Source organism: Poecilia mexicana, unplaced genomic scaffold (assembly GCF_051168715.1).
Source record: "Poecilia mexicana isolate PSO_F unplaced genomic scaffold, ASM5116871v1 scaffold_11, whole genome shotgun sequence".
In the NCBI taxonomy this organism is placed as follows: domain Eukaryota; kingdom Metazoa; phylum Chordata; class Actinopteri; order Cyprinodontiformes; family Poeciliidae; genus Poecilia; species Poecilia mexicana.
The window spans coordinates 15,979,543-16,002,409 of NW_028263380.1; the positions used below are offsets into that span (position 1 = coordinate 15,979,543).

The 22,867-nt window shown below is 40.6% G+C and overlaps 1 protein-coding gene across 3 annotated transcripts in view; it reads right to left on the reverse strand.

Annotated features, from left to right (window-relative positions):
* Nucleotides 1–22,867, reverse strand: part of trps1 (trichorhinophalangeal syndrome I) — a 135,846-nt gene that overhangs the window by 51,379 nt on the left and 61,600 nt on the right. For 2 of the 3 annotated variants that reach the window (XM_014992120.2, XM_014992119.2), the window contains exons 3-9: nucleotides 17,028–17,699; nucleotides 16,673–16,788; nucleotides 13,802–14,393; nucleotides 12,188–12,402; nucleotides 11,526–11,736; nucleotides 11,160–11,400; nucleotides 5,800–6,571 (exon numbers count right to left, since the gene is read on the reverse strand). In XM_014992120.2, the coding sequence (XP_014847606.1) occupies nucleotides 5,800–6,571; nucleotides 11,160–11,400; nucleotides 11,526–11,736; nucleotides 12,188–12,402; nucleotides 13,802–14,393; nucleotides 16,673–16,788; nucleotides 17,028–17,699 (2,819 nt within the window). The remainder of the gene's footprint in view (nucleotides 1–5,799; nucleotides 6,572–11,159; nucleotides 11,401–11,525; nucleotides 11,737–12,187; nucleotides 12,403–13,801; nucleotides 14,394–16,672; nucleotides 16,789–17,027; nucleotides 17,700–22,867) is intronic. The other variant, XM_014992122.2, reaches the window with a different exon arrangement.

Sequence of the window (22,867 nt, forward strand, 5' to 3'; positions counted from 1 at the left end):
CAAATATGGCCAATATGAAAGGACACTAATTAAAAATGAAAAAAAGTAAAAGAAACCACGAAGTCAAACGGTACGTGTTAACGTAACGGGTCTGGACCGAACTGAAAGTGACACAGTTAGGCGTTTTAAAAGCTCCAGGACTTAAGTAAAATGATTCCACTACTGCTACTAAAATATTTTCTTGTTTTAATTGCTACAAAAAATAGAACTATAGGCACTAATGCATAAAAAAAAAAACATGATTCTCCCTTTAAGACAGTCTTCGTCAACTGAAACATTCTGTTGTTGTTGAACCATCATGACTACAGCAGCTAGATTGTGTTTAAATATTATGATTCATTCTCATCTTTTTATGGACTTTGCTGTTGAATAAAACAACAGAAATCTTAGTAATCTCTCAGCATGAATTATTAAATGGATAGTACTGTTTAAGAGCCTCAAGCCACCCACTGTTTCTTTAGACTTGTTTGCACTAAACCAAAACTTTCTCGCAAGTTACAAAAAACATATTTATGGTTAAGTACATTTAGCAAAAACTCGCATAACCCAAGATGGTGAGCAGTACTCATAAATAAATAAATTTAAGGGAAAAAAAGATAATCTGGTAGATGCATCTTTCTTTAGATGATCACCTAATTAAAATGCTGATCGGAGCATCTATACTCTCCATAGTGGTTATCTTACATTTTCTTCAACAAAAAACAGACACAATCACAGATATATCACAGATTAGTATTTAAACACCATTAAATACTAATGGTGTTTAGTATTTAAATTTTAGGTTTACAAAAGAAGACGGCACCGACATTTTCACCATTATTAAACTTATCATGATGTGGTTAGATAGCATAAACATCATCAGATCACATTGACATCACATCTTTCATATACAAAAAAAATAAATAAATAAAATATGCACACATATAGAGACAAATAAAAACATAAGCTCTAATTTCCTGTAGCGGATATAAAGTGATGCCAAATTATCAGTTCAGCAAATAAGTTAAATTTATACTCTAATTTCCTCCGCAAATACGCAGCCTCAGATGCGCTCACACACACTCAAATGCAAATGCACACAAATGGCATGTGATTAGGTGAAGGAGCAGCAGCGTGAGAACACATTCAGTTATCCAGACGCATGTGAGCCGTATAGAAGAAAAACAGGAAGCATCTGAATTAGAACTGAAAGGAACAGTCGCTGTCCACTAAACAAGGCTTAGCGGGATATTAAATGTGTTTCTTAATTTCTTCCAAGTGTCCGCTCCTTCTCGCTTTCTTTCTTGTGTTTTTCTTGCTTCTTTGCATTTTCCATTCCTTTTGCCATACTTTACTTCGTTATGATCTTCACTGTCCTTTCTTTCAGAAAGAATCATCAGACAGAGTCTTGTGTGATTTTTTTTTTTCTGTAGCCTTCCTTCTTTTCCATTTCCTTTCTTTTTTCGCTTTGGTTCTTCCTCCCCTAGTTCTGTCCTTATTTGTGTTCTTCCTTCCTTACATCCTTTTTTCTCTCTCTCCTTTCCTTTCCATTTTTAATGTGCATGTCTTTACTCTCAGTCTATGGTATCTGACTACATTAGGAACACATTACTATAAGAAGTAATATCCTGAAATTCATCCTCCTTGCCAACATCCATTTCGCTTACCTGCTGTCTCAGGAAATCTGGAATGTATCAGATAAACTCAATCTAATGTCGACTCACAGACGGTTTGGTACATCTGCACCTCTTCACATGTGTTTTCTTTCCATCTCCTCGCGGCTCTTAACCCTAAAGTCCACTGTGGCTCAAATGCCCGTCTCATTTCATTTATAAACTAAAAGGTTTCATTTTAACTTATTTTCTAAATCTGGCATGGTCTCAACTCTTCTCTCGTACAGTCAGTCAAACAACGAGAAAGCAAAATTTCACAAAGACAAAAACACTGTCCTCGTAATAAATCACTGGGACAACAAAGCCAGCAGCAGGCCATTGCCTCAGCCAGGCAACAGTGTGCAGCAATTAAACATCACACCTTTCAAAGAAAGTATTTCCCTCCCTCCGCAAAGCAAAACGCTGCACGTACCAGCATACTAAAGACTCCCCGTTCTCCATGCGGACATACGTTCGCACGCCTGCACAGTGGTGGTGTGCGCGCGTGCAGCCGAGCGCTTTAAATGTCTGCGAGGTGCGCATCGATCCCCCTGTATCGGGCAAGTTGTCCTTTGAGGAGAGACGGGAAATGAAAGAAAAAGAATGAAACGGGGGAAGGGGAGAGACGGATCGATGCGGCGGAGAACGGCGAGCGCGAGTGGGGATTGAGGGAAAACGCTCCGCAAAGGCACGCGGAGCGCCGCACAGGTGAAGAAACGCACACACGTATCTACACACACACACACACACACACACGCACACAGGTGAAGATTAAATCCGACTTGGGGTATTTGTTTCCACTTTTGTCTCTTTTTAATCTTTTACCACCCCAGTGGTAACTCCCCCCCCTTTGCATGGGGATATCACATCACATTTCCAAATGTCATTTTATATTTTGGACAGATTCACTTACATCACATCAATTTCTCCTCTCTTGGGCCTCATTCAACCGGCTTTCTCCTCTGTGTCTGTGTGTATTAAGCTGCATACAGGATCAAACTTTTACTTACAAACCTTTATTCTTCTCTCGTTTTGAGCAGCAATGATTCAACTCCAGCCTATTATGACGTCTAGAACGAATTGTGCCTGCATGAGGAAACCTGTGAAAACGTAGCATCGATATCTCTTGCTTCTCTTATTAAAATGTACATTTATTTATTTATTTTTTTTACTTCTCAGCTAAACAAATCAAAGGTCTGCGTTTATCTCTAATTAAATAAATTGAATCTTCTAGACGTGAAGCGCTCGGCAAGGACAGATGCAAGATAAGGATGTTGATTAAACTGCGCGTCTTTGTTGCACAGTCTGAATCAACCTCATCACTCATGCATTGCTTTAAGACTTTAAGCTGTACTGGTGCTGCAGGTAAAGATATGAGGAAAACACCAATTTCATCTTTCCTCACAGTAGTAAAATCTCACAAAGAAACATTTAGAAGAAACTCCACCTATAATCTGAGTGCACGGCGTACATAGGTTAAAATCCCATGTTTAAAAAAAAAAAACATCTAACTCCACACACTAATTTGCGCTCCAAACTGTTTCCATAAAAGAAGAGTCACTGAACAATTTTAACTTTTATTTTTTTTTAAGTCAGCGACTTTTGTATAGAGGAAGAAATACAATAAAGAGTGGCATTTTGCACTCACCAGGTATCCATTAAAACTATCATGTGCCCACAAAGTTTGCAAGAGATCCCACTTTCACAATCACATATAATGAATATATGAATCTTCTGCATGCCACTGGGTCTTCAACTCAAACTGTGTGCTTTGAAATAAGTGTTGCAATTGGACCCAGCGTGAAACAAAAGATGAGTGTGTGGAAAAGAATCCCTCATGCCCAGTGTGAACTGCAGTGGAGGATCTGTGATGCTGTGGGCCATTTTCTCTCCCAAAGGCCCTCAGAACTTTGTCAGACTGCATTGCATCACAAAGTCTTTGACACAACAGGAAATTTAAAGCAAAAAAAAAAAAAAAAAAAATCCCCTTACCTCAGCTAGATAATTAAAAATGAGTCGCCGCCGTGTTATTTAGCAGAATAATGATCCAAAACGCAGTTCCCACATCCAAGACTCTGGATGATGCAACAAAGATTGTGCCCAGAAGAACGGTTAAAGACTCGTCTCTTTCATGCACAAAACCTGGAGAAGATTAAACGCAACCAAAGGGGTTCTTGCACGTTATGAGCAGCAGGGTTTATTAACATTTTCTGCAATAATTCATTTTGTTTTTACTTCACACATCATATCGAGGAGCGACATTAAATCCAGCGGCTGCTGTATTATTCTAGAAAGTGCCACAAATGGATTGCTAGTTAATTAGCGCGCTCTCAGTATCTTTATCTCGGCCCTCCCTTTCATTCTCATGCATCTCTCTTTTATTTCAGTGTCACTCTCCCACTTCTTTGCAGGGACACACGGCCCCACCCACAGTAATGAGTAAACCTCCTGCTGCCCCACCCTGCCCAGACTGCCAAGTTGCTGCCAACACCTCAGACACACAAATACACATTTGCAGCAGGCCCCACCACAGCTTGTACAAAGAAGTCATAGACTCAACTGTCGCGCTCGTATGCGTATCCACACACACCGGTTCCACCCGTCTCCCACTTAATGCTGCCAGTATCAGTGCCCTGACACCACATATGCACACACACACATATATATATAGAGAGAGAGAGAGAGAAAGAGAGAGAATAGTCTTTCTGATCTAATGTGATCAGTGCAAATAAGCTCTGTGGCGCTGGTGAACCACAAGCTACGCCTGCCAGTCCATGACATCACTGCAGAATGAAAAGCATTATGGTCCACAGAGTTGGGCGAAGGAAAGTGAGTGACAGGTGGGATTCATGGGAACAGTCGGTTAGCCACCCTCAGTTGCCAGGACGACAGGAAAGTTTCCCTGTGTTGTGAAGTTTAAAATTTGATTCAGAAGAGGAAGATGAATGTGGCTGATGGGAACGGGAAATGATGTCATGGAGGCATGTGCACAACAGATACGAGCGCACTCGTGTGAGAGGCTTTGCTGGCAAACATATTTTGCATAAACTGCAAATATGATTAGAGGCAAACAGATTAGGTTGTAGCAGCTCGCCACATGAGATCGACTCCACGCACTGGAATCAAAGGGAAGATGATTTGAGGATGAAAGTGTATTAAAAGAGGCATTTTGATAACTAGCGTTCCCAGCAGGAAGAATCCCAGGCTGAACTCTGAAAAGTCTCAGAGTGAAGGAGACAAAGCTGACCTGTGAGCTTCCATAACAAAGAAATCAGTATTCACGATGACTTCCACAAATATTCCTACCCCTTTAACATCCTGACACCACATAGCAATAGACTGAAATGGGATTTTGTGTGATAGAAATACTTAAAAATAGTGCATAATTATGAAGTGGTAGGAAAAGCACACTTTTTTTTTTTTTACATACAAAAATATGAAAGGTGTGTTTATGTTTGGCTCTTCTCAATCACTACTTTATAAAACCAGCTTTGGTTTCAATTACCGTCTTTAGTCTTTTAGGGTACGTCTCCACCAGCTTTGTACATGTGAACATTTTTATTTGGCTTTTTCTTCAGCTTATGCGCTAAAAAAGTTCCACGTTAGGATGGTCACTTGCTGCATGTGTCCCAGTTATTTATCTCTGCCCTTCGTCATGTCCAGCTACTAATAAATAAAAACCTTAGAAAAGCTTCCCTGTCAGAAAAAAAGCATCTGCACAGCATGATGATCCCACTTCCATGTTTCAGAGTGATGTCGATTTCAAGATTATTTGCAGATAGTTTGCCACCAAATATAATGTTTTGCATCTACACCAGAGAGTTACGTTTTGATCTCATCTGACCGCTTTCATTTACACGTTTGCTGTGTTCCTGACACCATGACTCCATTTACTTACGAAATGTCTCATGAAATCAATTGTATTTAAGGGTTTCATAGAACAGAATAGCCAACGCACTTTGCAGATTTTCTTTGTAGAAATCATCCGAAATGTGAATAATTTTCCTTCCACCTCTGATTTCTGCATTTCTTTGTGCTGCTCTGTACCATAACCCCCCTCCCACCCCCCCACAAAACTTTTTTTTTTTTTTTTCCATTCAGGTTTGAAAAAACAGGAAAAGATTTAGCAAGGGACTCTGATGACGTGTGTGGTGCATGTTCTGCTTACTCTTAGCAGAGACTGGGATTCTTCTTTTGTGGCTCCTCCTTTCCCCTCCTGTGCTCCTGCACCTCCACTTCCACCTCCTCCACCTGGATACTGTTGTGAAGGTATCTGGCTCTGCTTCTCCCCACCTCCTCCTCCACCTGCAGTAGCTCCCCCTGGCCTCCCTCCTCCCAAAAACGTCTTGGTATCTCCCAAAAACGGCTTGGTGTCTGCCAGGTAAACCATGCCAGGCGAAGCCATGCCTCTCTTCTGCTGCGAGCCCTCGTGATTGGCTGAAACGAAAGAGAGGGAGAGCGGGGAGGGGAAAAGAGAGGGGCTCCCACCTCCTGCTCCTCTTTCTGCTACTCTCTCGGGCCCCATCCGCTCCTTGGGTACCCAGAGTAATCCGTGGGCCTGCTCACCTCCTCTTTCTCCCGGCCCTCTTGTCTCTCCGAGAGCCCAACCCTTCTCCCGTTCTCTTTCTTTCTCCTCCACTCCCTCGCTTTTTACTACACCACCGGGCTCCTCTCTGCCGCCCTCCGCCAATCGTCCCTCAGGTGGAGCCAGAGAGTACAGAAGTCGTAGATCCCCCTTGCTCTCCTCTTTAATGGCCAAAGTCGAGGGGGCTGAGCAGCCATTGGCCGAAAGCGCCAGCGACGGTGTCATTAAGGTGGGCTGGGAGCCTAATGAGGGAGAGGCGTCTTGACAGTGGGCAGAATTAAAATGGTCGAGGAGGGCCGATGAATCGGGAGCGGTGAAGTCGCAGTGTCGGCAGCGGCAACACGCGTGGACACGCCTGGTAAGAAAGAAAAAGTACAAATCTTCATTTTCGGTTTGAATCAGAAAGCCAGATGATGACACTGAGAGTCATCGAAACTAGTAATGAGTCATCGCAGAAATACAATAATGTGACTGAAGGCAGCTCTGCAGACGTTGTTTTGTTTTCAGTTCAGTCTCGGCTCATCTTTATGTCTACCCTTTTAAATAAGTAAAAGTCCCCGATTCACGCAGCTCCACGCCAGAATCGCTCATGGAACGGAGAAAATCCGCCCCCCGGAAATGAATAAATCAAAAGTGCATTTGGCCCTGCTTGATTTCCTCAGAGCACTCAGGTCTTGACTTTCAGGGAACTTGTGGCCAAAAAGTGACTCAGAGTTCCACTAAATCACCACGAATTACTCGAAAATGGTGAGGAGCATAAATGAATCTGAACATCGAGCACTGAATCAACTGACAACAAGCCACCTTCATTTCCTGCCGGGCCAACCCCTGAATGCTTCGCTATATTTCCAGAGCAAGACATGAGGGTACGTTTTCTTCCTGGCACAGGAAAAAAAAAAAAAAAAAAAAACATGCTGGGTGCTTCATGTGTGGGCCAGCAAGAAAAAAAAAATCAATGAATCACCTTTAACACATACCTACACCCACACAAACTCAGACCATGGGCAGCTAATTTACATTTACTTGACATGAGCCGTACTACCCAATAACCTTTATGTACTGTATGTTTTTTTATAGAAAGGGAATATTGAGAATGTTTATGCATTACTTCGATTATTCACCTCTTTGATTTTTTTTTGTTTTTTTTAAGGAAATTGTTTTCATATTAATACTGAATGTTTTGACAATATAAACATTTACACAACATCGCACTCCATTTTATTGTGTTGCCATTTTTGAGGTGGACCAACATAAAAGCAGAATACTTACGAAGTCGGAAAGCTCTACACGGCTTTTACAGTTTTACAAATAAAATCTGAAAAGTGTGGCTGGATTTGCATTTAGAACCTTTGAATCTATGCCGTTTCCCTGACATTACAGGTGCAGAAATTTGGAGTTATTTGTTAAAACTGTTCTGCACACATTGAGACCAAAAAAAAAAAAAAAAAAAAGTCCTATTCCAGTTTAAACTCAGTCAGACTGGATGCTGGGCATCTAAACATCAATTTTCCAGTCTGGTCAAAGATTCTCAATGACATGAGCATTTAAACTTTGACTGGTCTATTCAAACACAAAGATGCTTCATTTTCCTACCAGGAGCCAAACTTCAGTTTCAGTACTCCGAATGAGTTTTCTTGAAGGAATGACCCCATACTTAGATTGTGCTTTTCTTTAAATACTAGCAACACTAGATGGTTGGGACGTCTCTCTCTAACTGAATCCCTGATAAGTCTGCTGTGTCCATGAAGCTGTGTGTTCACCAACACCTCAGAGGCATTCACAGAGCGTATGGAGGCTCTGTTTACTAGGTGACTTTTAAAGACAATTACTTGTGCTGGGTTTTATTTAAAACCCAGCAAATAAAACCCAACCCCTTCCCAGAAAATGCCATCATTTTCCTTCCACTTCACTATTTGGCATTTCTATCTCCTGAAATTTCTGAAAATTACACAAGAGCTTGTTAATCCAAAAATAAAAAAAAATAAATAAAAATTCAAGGGTACTTGTACTTTTTGGAAGGTTTTTAAAGTACTCTGAGAATATCTTGTGCTATCTTGTCGAGGTTCTACCGTTTTGGCAGACGAGTCATGTTGAAACAAAGCTTCACTTGCTCAGGTTGTCACCCATCAGCAGTGATCTGCTAAACACTGGCTATTGCATTCACTTAGCTTTTTCTCAACAGCAGCTTCTTATTGATGCCCCGCAGTGTGAGTATTTTACAACAGCAGGATATACAGTAAGTATGCCAAAAATGTCAATGAGAGCAGAAAAACAACCTCTATGTAGAGAAGACACTCACACAGCAAGAAATAAATCAATGAAATTAAACAAAAAAAGAAAAGAAAAAGCACAAATATGAGGAGTAAATAGATTTTCTTTTCCTTCTCATAAGCTATAAGCTGATTCTCCAGCGGGTTAAAGACTGTCTAGTTCGGAGAGGCCATCTAAAACCCAATGGGTTTAGAGAGTGTCTTCACACTCGACAGGTTTGGTTTGATTAAAAGTAACTCTGGTGTGATTATTCTGTTAGTGCCGATCATTTGAAGCGGTGTGACTGCCGTCATCCGGACCCTGGAGATGCAAGTGGAGATACCAAACAACTGCACCAGAACCATTTAGGTGTGTCAGCCAGTCTGGTCGAAACTGAACTAAAACAAAATATGTGAGAATGTAGCGTAAATCATCAAATATCAACTAAAGACTTATACTGTACTTTATTTCAAGATTATGTTATTCCTAATATTAGGTTTTATGTTGTGCTTGTAGCACTTTAAGGCTTTCTAATGCATTGCTAAAAATTACAACTTGTATCACAACGTCTTGTGTCACAGTCTTAGGGCAGTGGAGCAAAATGTTCATTGAGAGGTAATTTCCTGTTCGATTAAAATTGTGACATGAATTAAATATATATATATATATATATATATATATATATATATATATATATATATATATATATATATATATTTTTTTTTTTTTTTTTTTAAGACACTAAAAAGTCTATGTTCGGTTTTGGAATCCATAGATTACTTGTAGCCAGTTAATGAAGATGATAAAATAAGTTCAATTAATAAATGCAATCTCAAAAAGAAAATTAAGATGGCTTTTCTGGCTGCTCTACCAAGAGGAGGGAACACCACTTGAGAGGCATTTCCGTGTTTTTGTACATAAAATCTAAGAATTAGCTTAGAAGCTAGAGCACTGATTATACAATGCACTTTTTCATTCATATGTCTGGGTGATCACTCTTTCAGCAGGTAACCTTTTCTCTCATTACACCACAGCCCTTTGTTTCAAACACCACTGAATTAAATCCCGAATTTGTTCTCTAAAACTTTAGAATCCGTTTAGCTCTGATTGATTTTACGGGGGGTATGAAACTGTGGCTTTAGCTCACTTTTATTTCATCACAGCGCCGAGTATCAGAGTATACGAGCCTTTTGTTTGAAATGCGACTGGACCGTAAAAAAAACATCTCATAACTGATTTCTCACCTTTCTCTCCTTTCTTTTTATTTCCCTACCCCCACAGCACTATTTCTTTTGAAAATAAATCTGTTTTATTATTTCTCTGGGACCCCACTAAAATCTTTGTCACATGCTAAATAGAAGTACAGAATCGTGGATTATTTAATACTCAATATAAACAATTTTTTTTATTGTCTTTTGTATTCTTGAATACTTTTCTCCAAGTCAGGTAATCTCATTTAAAGTTATCTGTGTGTGAAGACCTAATTTTACTTCAGAGACGTATTGTAACGTCATGCTTTGATTTCTTCTTCCATTTTCGCCAAGAATTGCAGAGCACAAATGACTGGTGAGCTTCAGAGAATGAAGACTGCCATCAGGAACAAACCTAATTTGCATCAGGTAAAGATAAAAGTGTTTCAGGTTTCACACAGCTTTTCCCACATCTAGAGTGAATTTCAGAGGTAAATTGTCCTCGAATGTCAAGCAGCTTGTTCTGTCAAAGAAAAAAAATTGTAGGGGTGACTGAAGGACCGCTGTGTTTAGAATGGAGCATGCAAACAACATCAAACCATAATTGATTAACAGTTTTTTTTTTGTTTGTTTGTTTGATTGTTCTGTCGGTTTGTTGTATGGTTAGCTGGTTTGTTATACAGTGGACCAACAGCATCCACGAGGGTTTGCAGATTTTACCACAATTAGGTAAAATCTGCAAACGTTTAGAACTGTCTTTGTAATAGTTTCAACACCAACTATACCTCAACATGCACTGATACACACAATAGAAATCATCACAGCACAACCACAGAAACTAATCTCTGCACACTAATTTGAAGATCAATTACATTTCACAAAAAAAATCTGCAATCAGGTAAATTCGCAAAAAGGCAAAGGTTCGCTGTGCTTGTGGGTAATTGGTTGGTGAGCTGACTGAATGCGGGAGAGCTGGTTGGCTTGTTAGCTTGTGGTTGGAACGGTGAGCTGGTTAGTTGAGTAATAAATTGTCTTTTTGGTCTAAAAGTTCATTAAGTGAATCGTCAGGTAGTTTATAAGTTTGGAAATTAGTGGTTAACTGACTGGCTAGTAATTTGTTACATTGATCAGATGGTTGGCTGGTTGGTTAGTGAATTAGTTGGTTGAAGGAATTGATTAGTTGGGTTGTTGACTGTTTAGAAGGTTGCTGCTGAAATGTGATCACCCAGGTAATCACATTTCCTGGGTGATCACTTGGAGACCAAAAACAATGGTAGGGCCATCCAAGCACAGGAAATGCTTGGTGGCGTACTTGACTTTTGAATGAAATGTTTTAAGCAGCTGCTTTCAATACTTAGGTGTGTAGAAACCAGTATGGGATATTTTCTCTTTAGATGAGCCAATATGATTGGCATCGTAGTGAAACATATGGAGAATTTTCTTATTCACTACGTATTGTCCAAAAACAATCATCAATTAGTTATTGTGAGATGTCCTGCTCACCTGTAGTGTCTAAAAAGCTCTTCTTCCACTTGTGTGACAAAGCTACACTTCGTACAAGTGTGCTCGGTCTCTCCTGCGCCTCCTCTGCCTCCCTCCTTGTCTCCTTCAGTCTCCTCTTCAGCCTTGACTTGTGGAGGTGCCCCCTTTAGTTTGATCATGCTGTGACAGCTCTCATAGTGTTGCAGCAACACATCGATGTCCGTAGTGGCAAACGCACACTGGTCGCACAAGTGAGTGACACCTGGAGAGAAGAGCAGTATTAAGACAAAAAAAATAAAAAACCTGAAAGATGGAAGTTTAAAATGTTCACATGAAGAAAATGATCAGCAAATGGAAACGGTTTGCTGCACCTATGCCTTTAAATACCTTGTGCAACAACAGGATGTGCCGGGTTAGAGGGGTGAAAGGTGGAACCAGAAATCACACTGGGGTCGCCTCTCGGGTTAGGAGGGGTCACGCTGGGTGAGGTGGCAGCAGTGGGTTTTGAACCAATGGCGTCCTGCTGCTTGGCAGGCTGAGGAAACTTTGAACAGCATTTAGAACAGGTTGGCTTCCGGCAAGCAAACGGGTGGGATACCTATCGAGAGAAATACTTTGTCAAACAGTTGTTTCCATGTTTGCATGCTACGGTTATTTGTCAGAATTGGGTGGATGATTTTGAAGCACATCAAAAAAAAAAAAAAAAGTGGAAGTCGGCAGCAGTAAAATTAGTGTGCATTATTAATAAAAGCCTAAAATATTAACTATCCATTTTTGTATTTTTAGCAGCTGCAGCAGCACTGTTTGGCAGCTGGCACAAAGGAGGGCAGGCAGTGTGCGTGGGCAGACTCAGAGAAGCTAGGGAATTTTAACTAAGCAGGAAATCAGAACAATTAACTTTACACTTGTTCATGGATTCCAATTCATTTTCATGCGCATGCAGAAAAACGCATTATATATATATATATATATATATTTTTTTTTTTTTTTTCCTCCCCCCAGTAATTACAGAGCAAACATCAAATGTTTCAGCTTTTCATGCAGCTCACCTCTCCCAGGTGTTTCTGGGGCTGGCAGAGCCCCTGAGGACAATACATGCAGTGTTGAATGCAACAGCGGTGGATGGAGTGGTTGTGCTGGTAGTGCAGCAGCAACGGAGCGACGATGATCACGTCCGCACTGTGGGCCATCGAGTAACGGAAATCGCACAACTGACAGTTGTAGCTGGTCACGACGGCTTCCGAATCGCCACTTTTTGGGTCTCCTGGGAGCAGAACACAGAAACCTTCTGTAAAACCTTTCGCAAGGGGCTCAGATGCACAGTGCCCTCCAAAAATATTCACACTTAAATGAACTTTTCCGACATTTTCCTCTAGAGAATCACAGACCGCGACTATTTTGCATGGCAGACAAACACAAAGTCGTGCATTATTGTCATGAGGAGGGAAAACAATACGTGGTTTTTAAAAAGTTTTTACAAACATCTGTACATTTATCAGTCTACTCTGAGCCAAAACTTTATAGAATCACCTAACATTGCAAATCCAGCAGCAAGTATGTTTCCAACGGCTTTGTAAATGTAAAGATGAACATTTTTATCTTATGTTTTTGCATTAAAGTTTCAACTTGGTCACTGCTTGGACGGAAAGTGTCTGTAGAAATCAATTTTCAAGTCTTGCTACAAATTCTTAATTAGATTTAGGTCTGGATTTTGACTGGGCCATTCTATGTGCTTTTATGTAAACCATCTGACTGTAGCTCTAGCTTTACGCTTGATGTCCTGATGGAAGGTGAACCTCGGCTGCAGTCTCCTTTTGGAGCCTCTAACAAGTTTTTATATGTATAGATCTCTCCTGTATTTACCTGCATTCCCTTTCCCATAATCTGACCAGCTTCTTTGTCACTGCTGGAAAAAAAAGAGGCGTCCTGAAAGAATGATCCCCACATTTCACTACAGAGAAAATATTTCCAACGATGTCAAACGTAGTTTTTCTGCCGCAGACAGCATTTTGAACGTATGCCAAGAGTTCAATTAAAAGTTCAGCTTTGTTCCCTTCCAAACGGCTTGCTGTGTCCCCGACATCGCTTGTGGAAAATCACAAGTGGAGCTCCTTGTGCCTCTCATTCTGTCTCTCTGAGTTATCATCGGCCTGTTGGCTGCTTCTCTGATTAATGCTTTCCTTGACCGGCCTATCAATTTAGCTAGACGGCAATGTCATGGGTTCACAGTTGTGTCATACTCTTTTCATTTTTAGAGGATGGATTAAACAGAGCTCTGCGAGTTGTTCACAGCTTGGGGTATTGTTTTACAACCTAACCCTGCCTTAAAGTCTTCCCCCCCCCCCCCACATCTTTATCTATGAACTATCTTTATTATGTTGTTTGTTTGCTAATGTTCTCTAACAGATGTTCCACTTTGTGCACTACTTTGTGTTGGTTTATCACAGACAATCTCAATAAGATACATAGAAGTTTAAGGCTGTAGCGTGAAAAAATATTAAAAAGTTCAAGAAGTCAGAATCGTTTTTCAAGGTGGATAATTGTCCAAAGTAATATCACAGCTCTGCTTAAAATTAGAGTAAACATAAAGAAGCAATGTTGCAATAGTTGCATAATATTTGCACCCAAGTTCCACCCCACTTACTTCACACTTCTTTCATTACCTTGGCTGGTGGTGAAGTGATCTTTGCAGCTTTTGGATCCCATGTGATCTTGCTCTCCTCTATCTTTTCTTCCTCCCCTCTCCCTCTCTCTGTCAAGCCCAGAGCTGTTGGGGCTCATAGCGACACCAGCAGGAGCCTTATGCCTTTGTTCATAGTGCTCTAGAAGCTTAGCTGAACCTTCTGACCACTCGCAACTCCAGCTGCAGAGTTTACACCAATAACACGCCTGTATGGGCCCTCGACCAGCCTCCCCCGTCCAGCCCGACGAGTCAGAACCCGCTCTGACCGGGATGAAGTACCCGACCACGGAGTCGTCTTCGGCTCGCACCGCCACCCGCTCGCCGGCGTCCAGCATCACGCTCCTCCCTTTTAGCTGGCTGTCGTGCGTCGCCAGGCTATTGGTGGCCAGCAGGGGCGTGGTCGGGGGAGATTTTACTTTGTTAGGATGCGAGGACAAAAAGTGTTGTTCAAGTTCCGAGGAATTGCTGCCCATGTACGTGAAGTTGCAAAACTTGCAGCGGAAGTACTTAGTGTTCCCTTGGCAGTCGGACGTCTTGCGGCCAATCCCGATTAAGGTGCCGCCCAACGTCACCTGGTGAGGAGGAGAAAAGAGAAGATTAAAAAATTTTTTTTTAAAAAGTTAAAGTAGTAATTAAGCTTTTGGAGTTGGACTTTAATGCAAATGCACATTTTAAAAAATGTATGTACTTAGAATCACATAAAGTATCCCAATAAAATACAATAAAATGCCAACTATCTGCCTACTGTCTGGTTTACTGCTAAACTGCACAGACGCTGAGGCTGACCTTCATCCTGTTGGCTGAGCCACATACAGGAGACACATTCAAGCACAACTTACTTTTGAAACCCATCATTTAAAGCCAGGGGACAAATGTAATTAGCAACTTTAAGATCTAATATTAACCTGTGATTTGCTCCACATACATTTAGAATAAAACTAATGACCTGATAGTAAATCAGATGGGTTAGTGACATTACCTTGCACACTGCTTTAATTCAAATTAGCATGACTGTTCTGGGAAATATTGCACTTCTAAAAACTAAAAACATAATAGGGAGCCGATAAAAACATAATGTTACTGAGTCTTAGCTGCTTTTTATACATTTTTTCCCAAACGTTTGTAAATTGTTTTATATATAATGAATGTTATTTCAGAGGAACAGGAATTGGCCGTGACTGGAACGAGCGTAAAATACGGTAATCCCTGGATTTGTGCTAAATGCTCATATTAAAGTTTGGATGCCTATTATATTTTATAGTGCCATCTGCGTAAAATATTGTTTTTGTGGCTTCATGTCTTTGTGCCTAAAGAAAACACCAGAAGGGTTAGAATCAAACAAGGCAAAGGGCAAATAGGACGTGTCGAGGAAAACGAGTACGAGTCTAGAAACAGGGGTGGCGAGAAAGAAGGAGGTGAAAGATGGATTAAAAGCAAATTGAGCACTTAGAAAAACCGATTTAATACTCAGAAAGAGCGAGCAAGGGGGAAAAAAGTGAAAACAGAGATATGAAGGAGAGACGAAGACGTATAAAATAATGGAGAATGGAGGAAAAAAAGAGGGTTAAATATGTCTGACAGCTGTTTCATTAGACTCCCTCACAGTCGATTAGAAGTACAGCTTCACCGTCTGTCTCTTTCGCTACCTTCTCTCCTTTCCTCTCCCATCTCCATTTCTTATTCATTTCTCCTTTGCACTATTCCTTTCCTCGATTATTGCTTTTTATTTTTTGGTATAATTATTTTTCATCGGTTGACAGAGATCCTGGTCTTAGTAAATGACAAGATGGAATTTTCCGAACGTGGGCTGAACGCAAAAAAATTAAGTGAGAGGCAGAGAGAATAGAGACCCCTTTCATTCCCTAATACTTTCGCTTTTTCTTCATAATGATGATATAACCTGCTGGATTTTCTATTTCGGACTCGCAGGTCTGCATGCGGACTGCTGTGCCTTTTTTTGAGTCCATTATACAACTGAGCAAAATTACTGGCAGTTGGAATAAATGAAATGAAACTGACCGAGTTTTCCTCTCAACTACATTTATAAAATCGCCTCACTTGAACTTTTTAGTACAAAACCTTGTGGTTTCTGTTCGCGCAGATTCACAGTTCTAATCCTTGACTCGTAATCGTCCCAACACGCAAAAATGGCAATTACATAAATAATTACCAATGATTCTACATATCCGATAGGCTGGCGGAACAAGGCAAAAAGCTTTACTAGACATATGATAAAATATCTGTGTGCAAATTAAGATGATATGGTGTAAGTGAAAACAAAAAAAATAGCTAAATAACACAGATTGAGCCTCTATAGGAGGCACTACATACCTGATGTAAAGTTTTTTTTCTTTCCTCCTTCCTGACACTTTAATGTTTATCATTAGCAGCCAGAGCAAATCAATGTTGAGTGGAGGGCGTTGCATTCTTTTTGTTTTTCTTTTTCGGACCAAGTCTGCAGCTGTTGATTTCGCTGATTAGGACCCTCTTGATTTAAAGCGGAGCTGAACACAACAAAATCAACTTTTCTAACCTCCAGAGGATTGAGATCCAGGCTTGCACACTAAAATTACACTCAACTAGAATTCCCAGGGAAGCTTACTTTCACCTTGTACGCGGATTTTCTTCTTCCTCAAAACTACATTGATGTATATTTTCTTTTCAAAGCAAGTCTGAGCAGATACCATTGTCATATTAGAGCTAGATGGAAAATATCTCGTCTTTGACTCGCCTACTGTACAAGAAATGTTGAAAAAACGAATGGCGTTATACTTCAACAGTACCACTTACAGAATATCCATGACTTTGTTAAAAAAAAAAGTTTTTCCTGTAACTTCTGAGCGACACACACCTGTATGTCGTACGCTCCGTTCATCATAACTGTCCTCTGCTGCTGATTCTGTCCATCGGCTCTCGTCTTCCCCAGCTCTTTGGTTTGACTTCTCGCTCCCTGTCCTGTTTGTAAATCTGACATCGGAACAGCAAAATGAGTTGGAAAAATAAAGACACATAAAGACAATTCAAGGTGATTCAAGCAGAACATGTTTAAATAGTAAATTAATCAGTTGCATTGATCTGAAATGATGTTAAACTGCCTATGAGTCGGACCAGTTTGTCTTTCAAAAGAGTACCGAGTTGAAATTAAGAAAGCCTTATACTAGGGTTATTTAAAGCAAAACTATAACTTTCACTGAAGCAGGAATTACCTAAGTTTGTATGCTGGGGCACCATGTTGTGGAGGGCCAGGATCTGGGTGTCAAGAGCAGCATCCTGTCGTGTGCGGTTGTGCAGACCCAGGTGATACTTCCTAAAGTGCTTCACCAGGTCAGCAGGGTCGTTGCCATAGTAGCCATAACCACACACATTGCACTTGAAGTCCTGAAGTTTGGGAGAAGGGCTGGACGAGAGTGCCGGGGTGTCACTGGTTGACTCCTCCCTCCCTTCCTGCCTGGAAAGGACCCGAGGTGCTGAAGGGAGAGGAGGAGTGAGGTGGTCAGTCTCCCCTCCTTCTGCTCCCCTCTCCCCGTCCTCGGCTTCCGACTGGCTGTCGGGTCTCTCACACTGTGCCGCTAATACTTGTTTTGCCCTCGCCCCTCCGCCTGCGGTCCTCCCCCCTCGCTCCTCATTAATGTAGAGCTCACCGACGGAGGAGGTGCACTCACTCTCTGCTTCATCCTCCTCGTCTTGCTCCTCGTTCCCTCGGATCCGTTCAGAGGACTCCGGTTCGGAGGGTCGGTTTATCCGATCTGCTTCCGCTGCCACTCTCTCCTCCTCGTCTCCTTCATCTTCTTCCTCTCCTGTTGGCTTCTTCCCCTCTTCTTCCTCTTCCTCCTCACCTCCCACACTCCGGATAGGGGGATTCTTCTTCCTCACCATCTCTAAAGATGAAAAAAAAAAAAAAAGAAAGAAAGAAAGAGAGAAACAAAAATGTTTTAATTATGCGTCTTAAATTGCTTGGACTCAGTTAACCCAATACTCTTCAAAAACCTGACTCAATGTGCAGGTAAAAATTTTGTTTTTGTTTCTGGCGAGTAGTTTTTTTTTTTTCTAACTCTATATGTGAAGTACATTTCTTTTATCATGATGGAATCGAAACCATCCATGAAAATCTTCAGCATGCGACCACATGAGAACAAAAACCATATCAGAGAGCCCGAGACAGCGAGAGCGAGGAGGGTGAGATGAAGCGAGACATGGGAGGGAGACACCATCGGCGGGCCTATGGCCACTGCGTGACCACATCAAACCAAACATCCGGTATCACAGAGATGGATGATTGAGCCTGCGGATGGCAACTCATCCTCTTCGACACTCCAAAGTTCTCTGCTTCTCCTCTGTTTCTGCCCGTCTTTCATTCACTTTAAAGCTGCAACGCCATCCTGTCCTTTTGTCTCGGTTTTGGTCTCTAAAAACCTGCATTTGTATTTAACCCCTCTACTTTGATGTTTCTAAATAAAATGCATTAAAGAAGTAATTTAGCTAGTAAGTAGAGGCCACCTGTGTGTAATTTAAATTCCATTGAAAATGAAGCTGCTTTGTGTAAGCCTTAAAGGCTTTTTTTTTTTTTTTTGAAGAGCACGAGGGAGCCAACAGCATCGCGAAGAGCAAGGATTACAGCAGAAAGGTCAGGGATAAAGTTGTCGAGAAATTTAAAGCAGGGTTATAAATCTAAATCCCATCTACTAGGCTGGGCAGGGAGCACATTACCAATCAAATCAGCCAGCGAGTTCATGCAAACTCTGGAGGAGCTGAAGAGAGTCCCAGCTCGGGTGGAAATATCTCTCTAACGGACAACTTCTCTTTAAGGATTATAAAATTTGGGTCTTCGTGAAAAAGTAAGAGAGGGAAAGCTATTGCTAAAAAAAAAAAAAAAAGCAGCTATAACTCATGTTCACAGTTTTCCTCAAGCCATGCATGAGATGCAGTAAGCACGTTAAAGGACAAAAGAAACAAAAATGGTGGAAACTAACCTTGCACATCAACCTGAATACACAGTCGTTACATTGAAACTTATGGTGATTTTTTGGTGACAGTTGCAGAGAAGCTGGTCAGTGTTCATGGGACGATGAATGAAGTGAAATATAGGATAATCCTGAAAGAAAATCTACGACAACCTGCAACAAATTGGTTGCTGTGATGGAGATTTACCTTCCAGCAGAGCAACCCTAGATATGTGGCCAGAGCTTCAACGGAATAAGTTAAATGAAGGCATATTTGGGTGTTGGAAATGTCCTGACCCAAAACCAAATGAGAAACAGTGGAAAGACTTTGAAACAGCTGTTCATTTGCAGTCTCCACCCAATCAACTATTTTGAGCCTAAAAGGCCTTAAAGTCAACCATTTAGTGGCCAGACGTACACCGGTCAAACAACCAAAAACGAACAAGGGGCGTGAAAACATTTGCAAGTCATATTATCGGATTAAAATTCTGCTCCGAAACACTTTTTGGGTCCGTTTCCTTTTGTTTCCATGGCGTTTTGATCCTTCATATTCCTTTCTTCCACACGCAAGAATAATTGTTAATATAATTGAAGTAATTTCATCAATAATATTTTTCTTTCAGTTCTTACCCACCCTGTTTTTTCCCTCCTCTCCTCTACCATTCGTTCCTTTTTCCCTCTTATAATCACTTTACAAAAGCCACCAAATAACCAGACATGTGTTTTATGTTAAACCATAATCTTTCTTTTGTTTGAAAAGAGAACAATTGTGGTTGCACTGTTCACAACAGTCGTGACAGAGAGATATTGCGTGTTTTGGGGGTTTTTTGTGTGCAAGTGTGTTTATTTGTGGTTATCCTCTTCATATTGGCTCATAAACACAGCAAACCCGTTGACCCATGTTTGTATGTGTTTGTTTGATCGCAAACATGCCGAGACGCCCGATAGACGCCAAAACTGATCACTTTTAGATCAATGCAGTATGACAGAGGAGAGGAAAGAGAGAGGGAATAATGCATATTTGATGATCCATCTGGAGGAGAGATAGCGTGTACAATGAGAACGACTCCTGTGATCAATCCAAGGCTGAAAATGCTTGTTATTTAAAGACCGCTACCTGCTAACTTTCTCTGTTTTACACATTAAGGATAAACACTTCTAGACCAAAGATGTTCGGGGGAATGTAGTCGAAAGCTCCATTTGGGATGATTGAAAACAAAAGTATGCAAACACACATACAATCTTAGGACATAATTTTAAAACCCTTGTAATGCAACCAAGGGGGCTCAAGAGGAAAAATGGGGAAAAAAATGGACTGCTGAATTCCATTTTCTCTTTGCGGCCTTTGTAGCATTTTACAATTTCAGCCTCCAGTCTTTGCCCCCTCTGCACAACTATTAAAATAAAAGCAATTTATGTCTGCGAGGGCCCACGCCTAGACCAGCCCTGGCACTCACTTCTTGTGTGTGTGTGTGTGTGTGTGTGTGTGTGTGTGTGGGTGACACAGGCAGAGAGTGCAGGGAGCGAAGGAAAATCTCATCTGATGTTCACCACACCCAGTCAGAATTCATCATTCACTTACACACACATACACAGTGGAAAACTACAGATCGTTGTGGTGAAGCAATGAAGCTGAAATCCCGACCTAAAAGGCTCTGACTGACCTAAGTGTGTTTCCATCTGCCCTATGTGTGCGCCGAGATGTTTTAGAAAGTTCATAAAAGCACTAATGATGACAATAATTACACTTATGACTGATTTTTAGGAGAAAGTAAAATCAATACAGCAGGAAGCGATGGAAAATATTGCCATTATCCAACACTTGTTTGAAACTGCAGTCTGGCCTTTTTTTTTCTTTTTTTTTTTCCTATAAAAGGCCAGAAAGTTCACACAGAGTCTGAGCATCTGTACGTCGAAGCTCGACCTCTCTGTGCTGCGGGCTGTATTCACAGACTGGAACGATTACTATCAGCTACAATTAGGTATAACCCACTACAAAATGCCGCATAACAACTCCTGCTACTAGCTACAATTAGCCCTCACACACCACAATAGCCCCGATACCACAACGAAGACAAATGTGACAGTTAATCATTTCCATCAGCAGCAATTAGTTCCAACACAAGTGAGGCTTTTATCTGAAATTGCCAATAATCGTCTCAGGACAGCTGCTAAAGGACCCAGCAACAAGCGGTGGAGCGAGGATCGGTGAAATATGGCCGACATGGCCATCTGGGGAAAACCTCACTGGTGGATTTAAATGTTAATACGTATGGTATATAAGGCCATCACAGGTTATATCAGAGGCATTCCATGATGCACTGATTAGCTTTGTACAAATATCTTCCTTAATTGGCAAACTTGCTTTATCTGTAACTTAGCATTTTCTTTACTTTTTAGAGTCTATATTGTATCCAATGTTGTATGTTGCTGTTCTGCACTTACCGACTTAACCTGCCCAGAGTTGGCACTTGTTGTAGCTGCCATTCTGCATTTGCATTTCTTAGGTCTACTAGGTCGAGGCAGGTAGCAGCTCATCTTTTCAAGTTCTGATACAGAGTTTCTTTCTTTGTAAATTGTCTTCACAAATACACAGAGGAATATTAGAGCTATATAGCAATCCATTTATTGTAGCTCTATGGAGTGGTTATTTCAGTTGGTAGCACTGTTTTCTTACAGAGAGAAAGTCCTGGGTTCTAATCCCAGCCTGGGGTCTTTAAGTCTAAACATGAATAAAATGAGCAATTTGTCCTTAGGTAACCCTGCAAAACCAAGCTGACATACGACGCATAAAGACACTTTTAATTGGTATTAAGCATGTTTGAAAAGCATATTTTCAGTTTCCCAAAACACAGAACAAGTAAAATCAAAAATTACCATTATTCCTGCAATTTGTCACCAATTTTAAAGGCTTGTTTGCTTTGTATAGCTTTAAAAACACATAACTCCAATCCAACTGCACAGTATACGCAGAATCATTAGTGAACCCAGCTCACCATTAACATTCATGTAGCCTTGAAGTCATCAAAGAAGGTTTTTCTCTTTCGAACTACGTTAAATGTCACTAATGAAGAAAAACAGATTACCTGCACATCTCTACCACTTCACCCAATGACTCCAAGCTAATTCTCTAAATGCGTATTATTGAGTTGCGGTAATGGATGGGTCTGATGGCGACTCTCAGCACATCCACGCACTCCCTCTGCCTCCAGATATTCCCCTCCCCGTGGGACCGCTGCTGTTAGCATCTCTTTCTTTCATAAACAAAGGATTAATTAGCAACATATGAAGAAATAATGCTTAAGGCATGGTCTGGTTTTTCCTAATGTTTCTTGATTTGTGTCATTCTTTGTAGTGGGGGGTTTATATCTCCCTCTTTTTACTACTCTCACTGTGGCGTCATCTTTTTCTCTCCCTTTCTTGTCCATTTGTTATCTGTTTTGAAAGAAGATCGACGGAGAATAAAAGTTATTGGTGCAAAGAATAGAGAATGAAAACGTAATTCCAATAAAATCTTAACGCTATTTCTGGAAGGATGATGAAGTTAAAAGGTCTGGAGGTTCCAAACAAGAAAAGCCAAATATATAAAAAAGAAATTGTCCCTTTGTTTTTTGGTAAATGATAGTTTGAAATGGGTGCCAAAGAAGGGAGTAGAAGAAGGAGGGTAGAAGGTAAGATAAGGTAATTTATTTTTATAGCACATTTTCAGCAACAAGGAAATTTAAAGTGCTTTACATAAGTTAAAAGGAAATGCAAACAAAATAAACCAAAGGAAAGAAAAAAAGAGGAAAGAAAACTAATCTAATGTTGTTCTAAAGTATGTAAACTAAGTGCTCCTGTTCAGGATTGCTAAGTATCTAATTCCATTTCTAAATAATGAGTACTCTACAGTTTCTGATAAAATAAGATAAAGAGTGATTGGTCTAATTCCTTTTCTGAGTAAAAGTGAGTACTCCACAATTATAAGTTTGTTCTAAATCCTTTTCTGGGTTAAAAGTAATATAAACAAAGCAGTGACTGTTCCTCTTAAGTATTTCTGGATTCCAAGTTCGTAGTTATTCTAATTCTGATTCCATTTCTGGGCTGTATTATAATGATCTAAATAG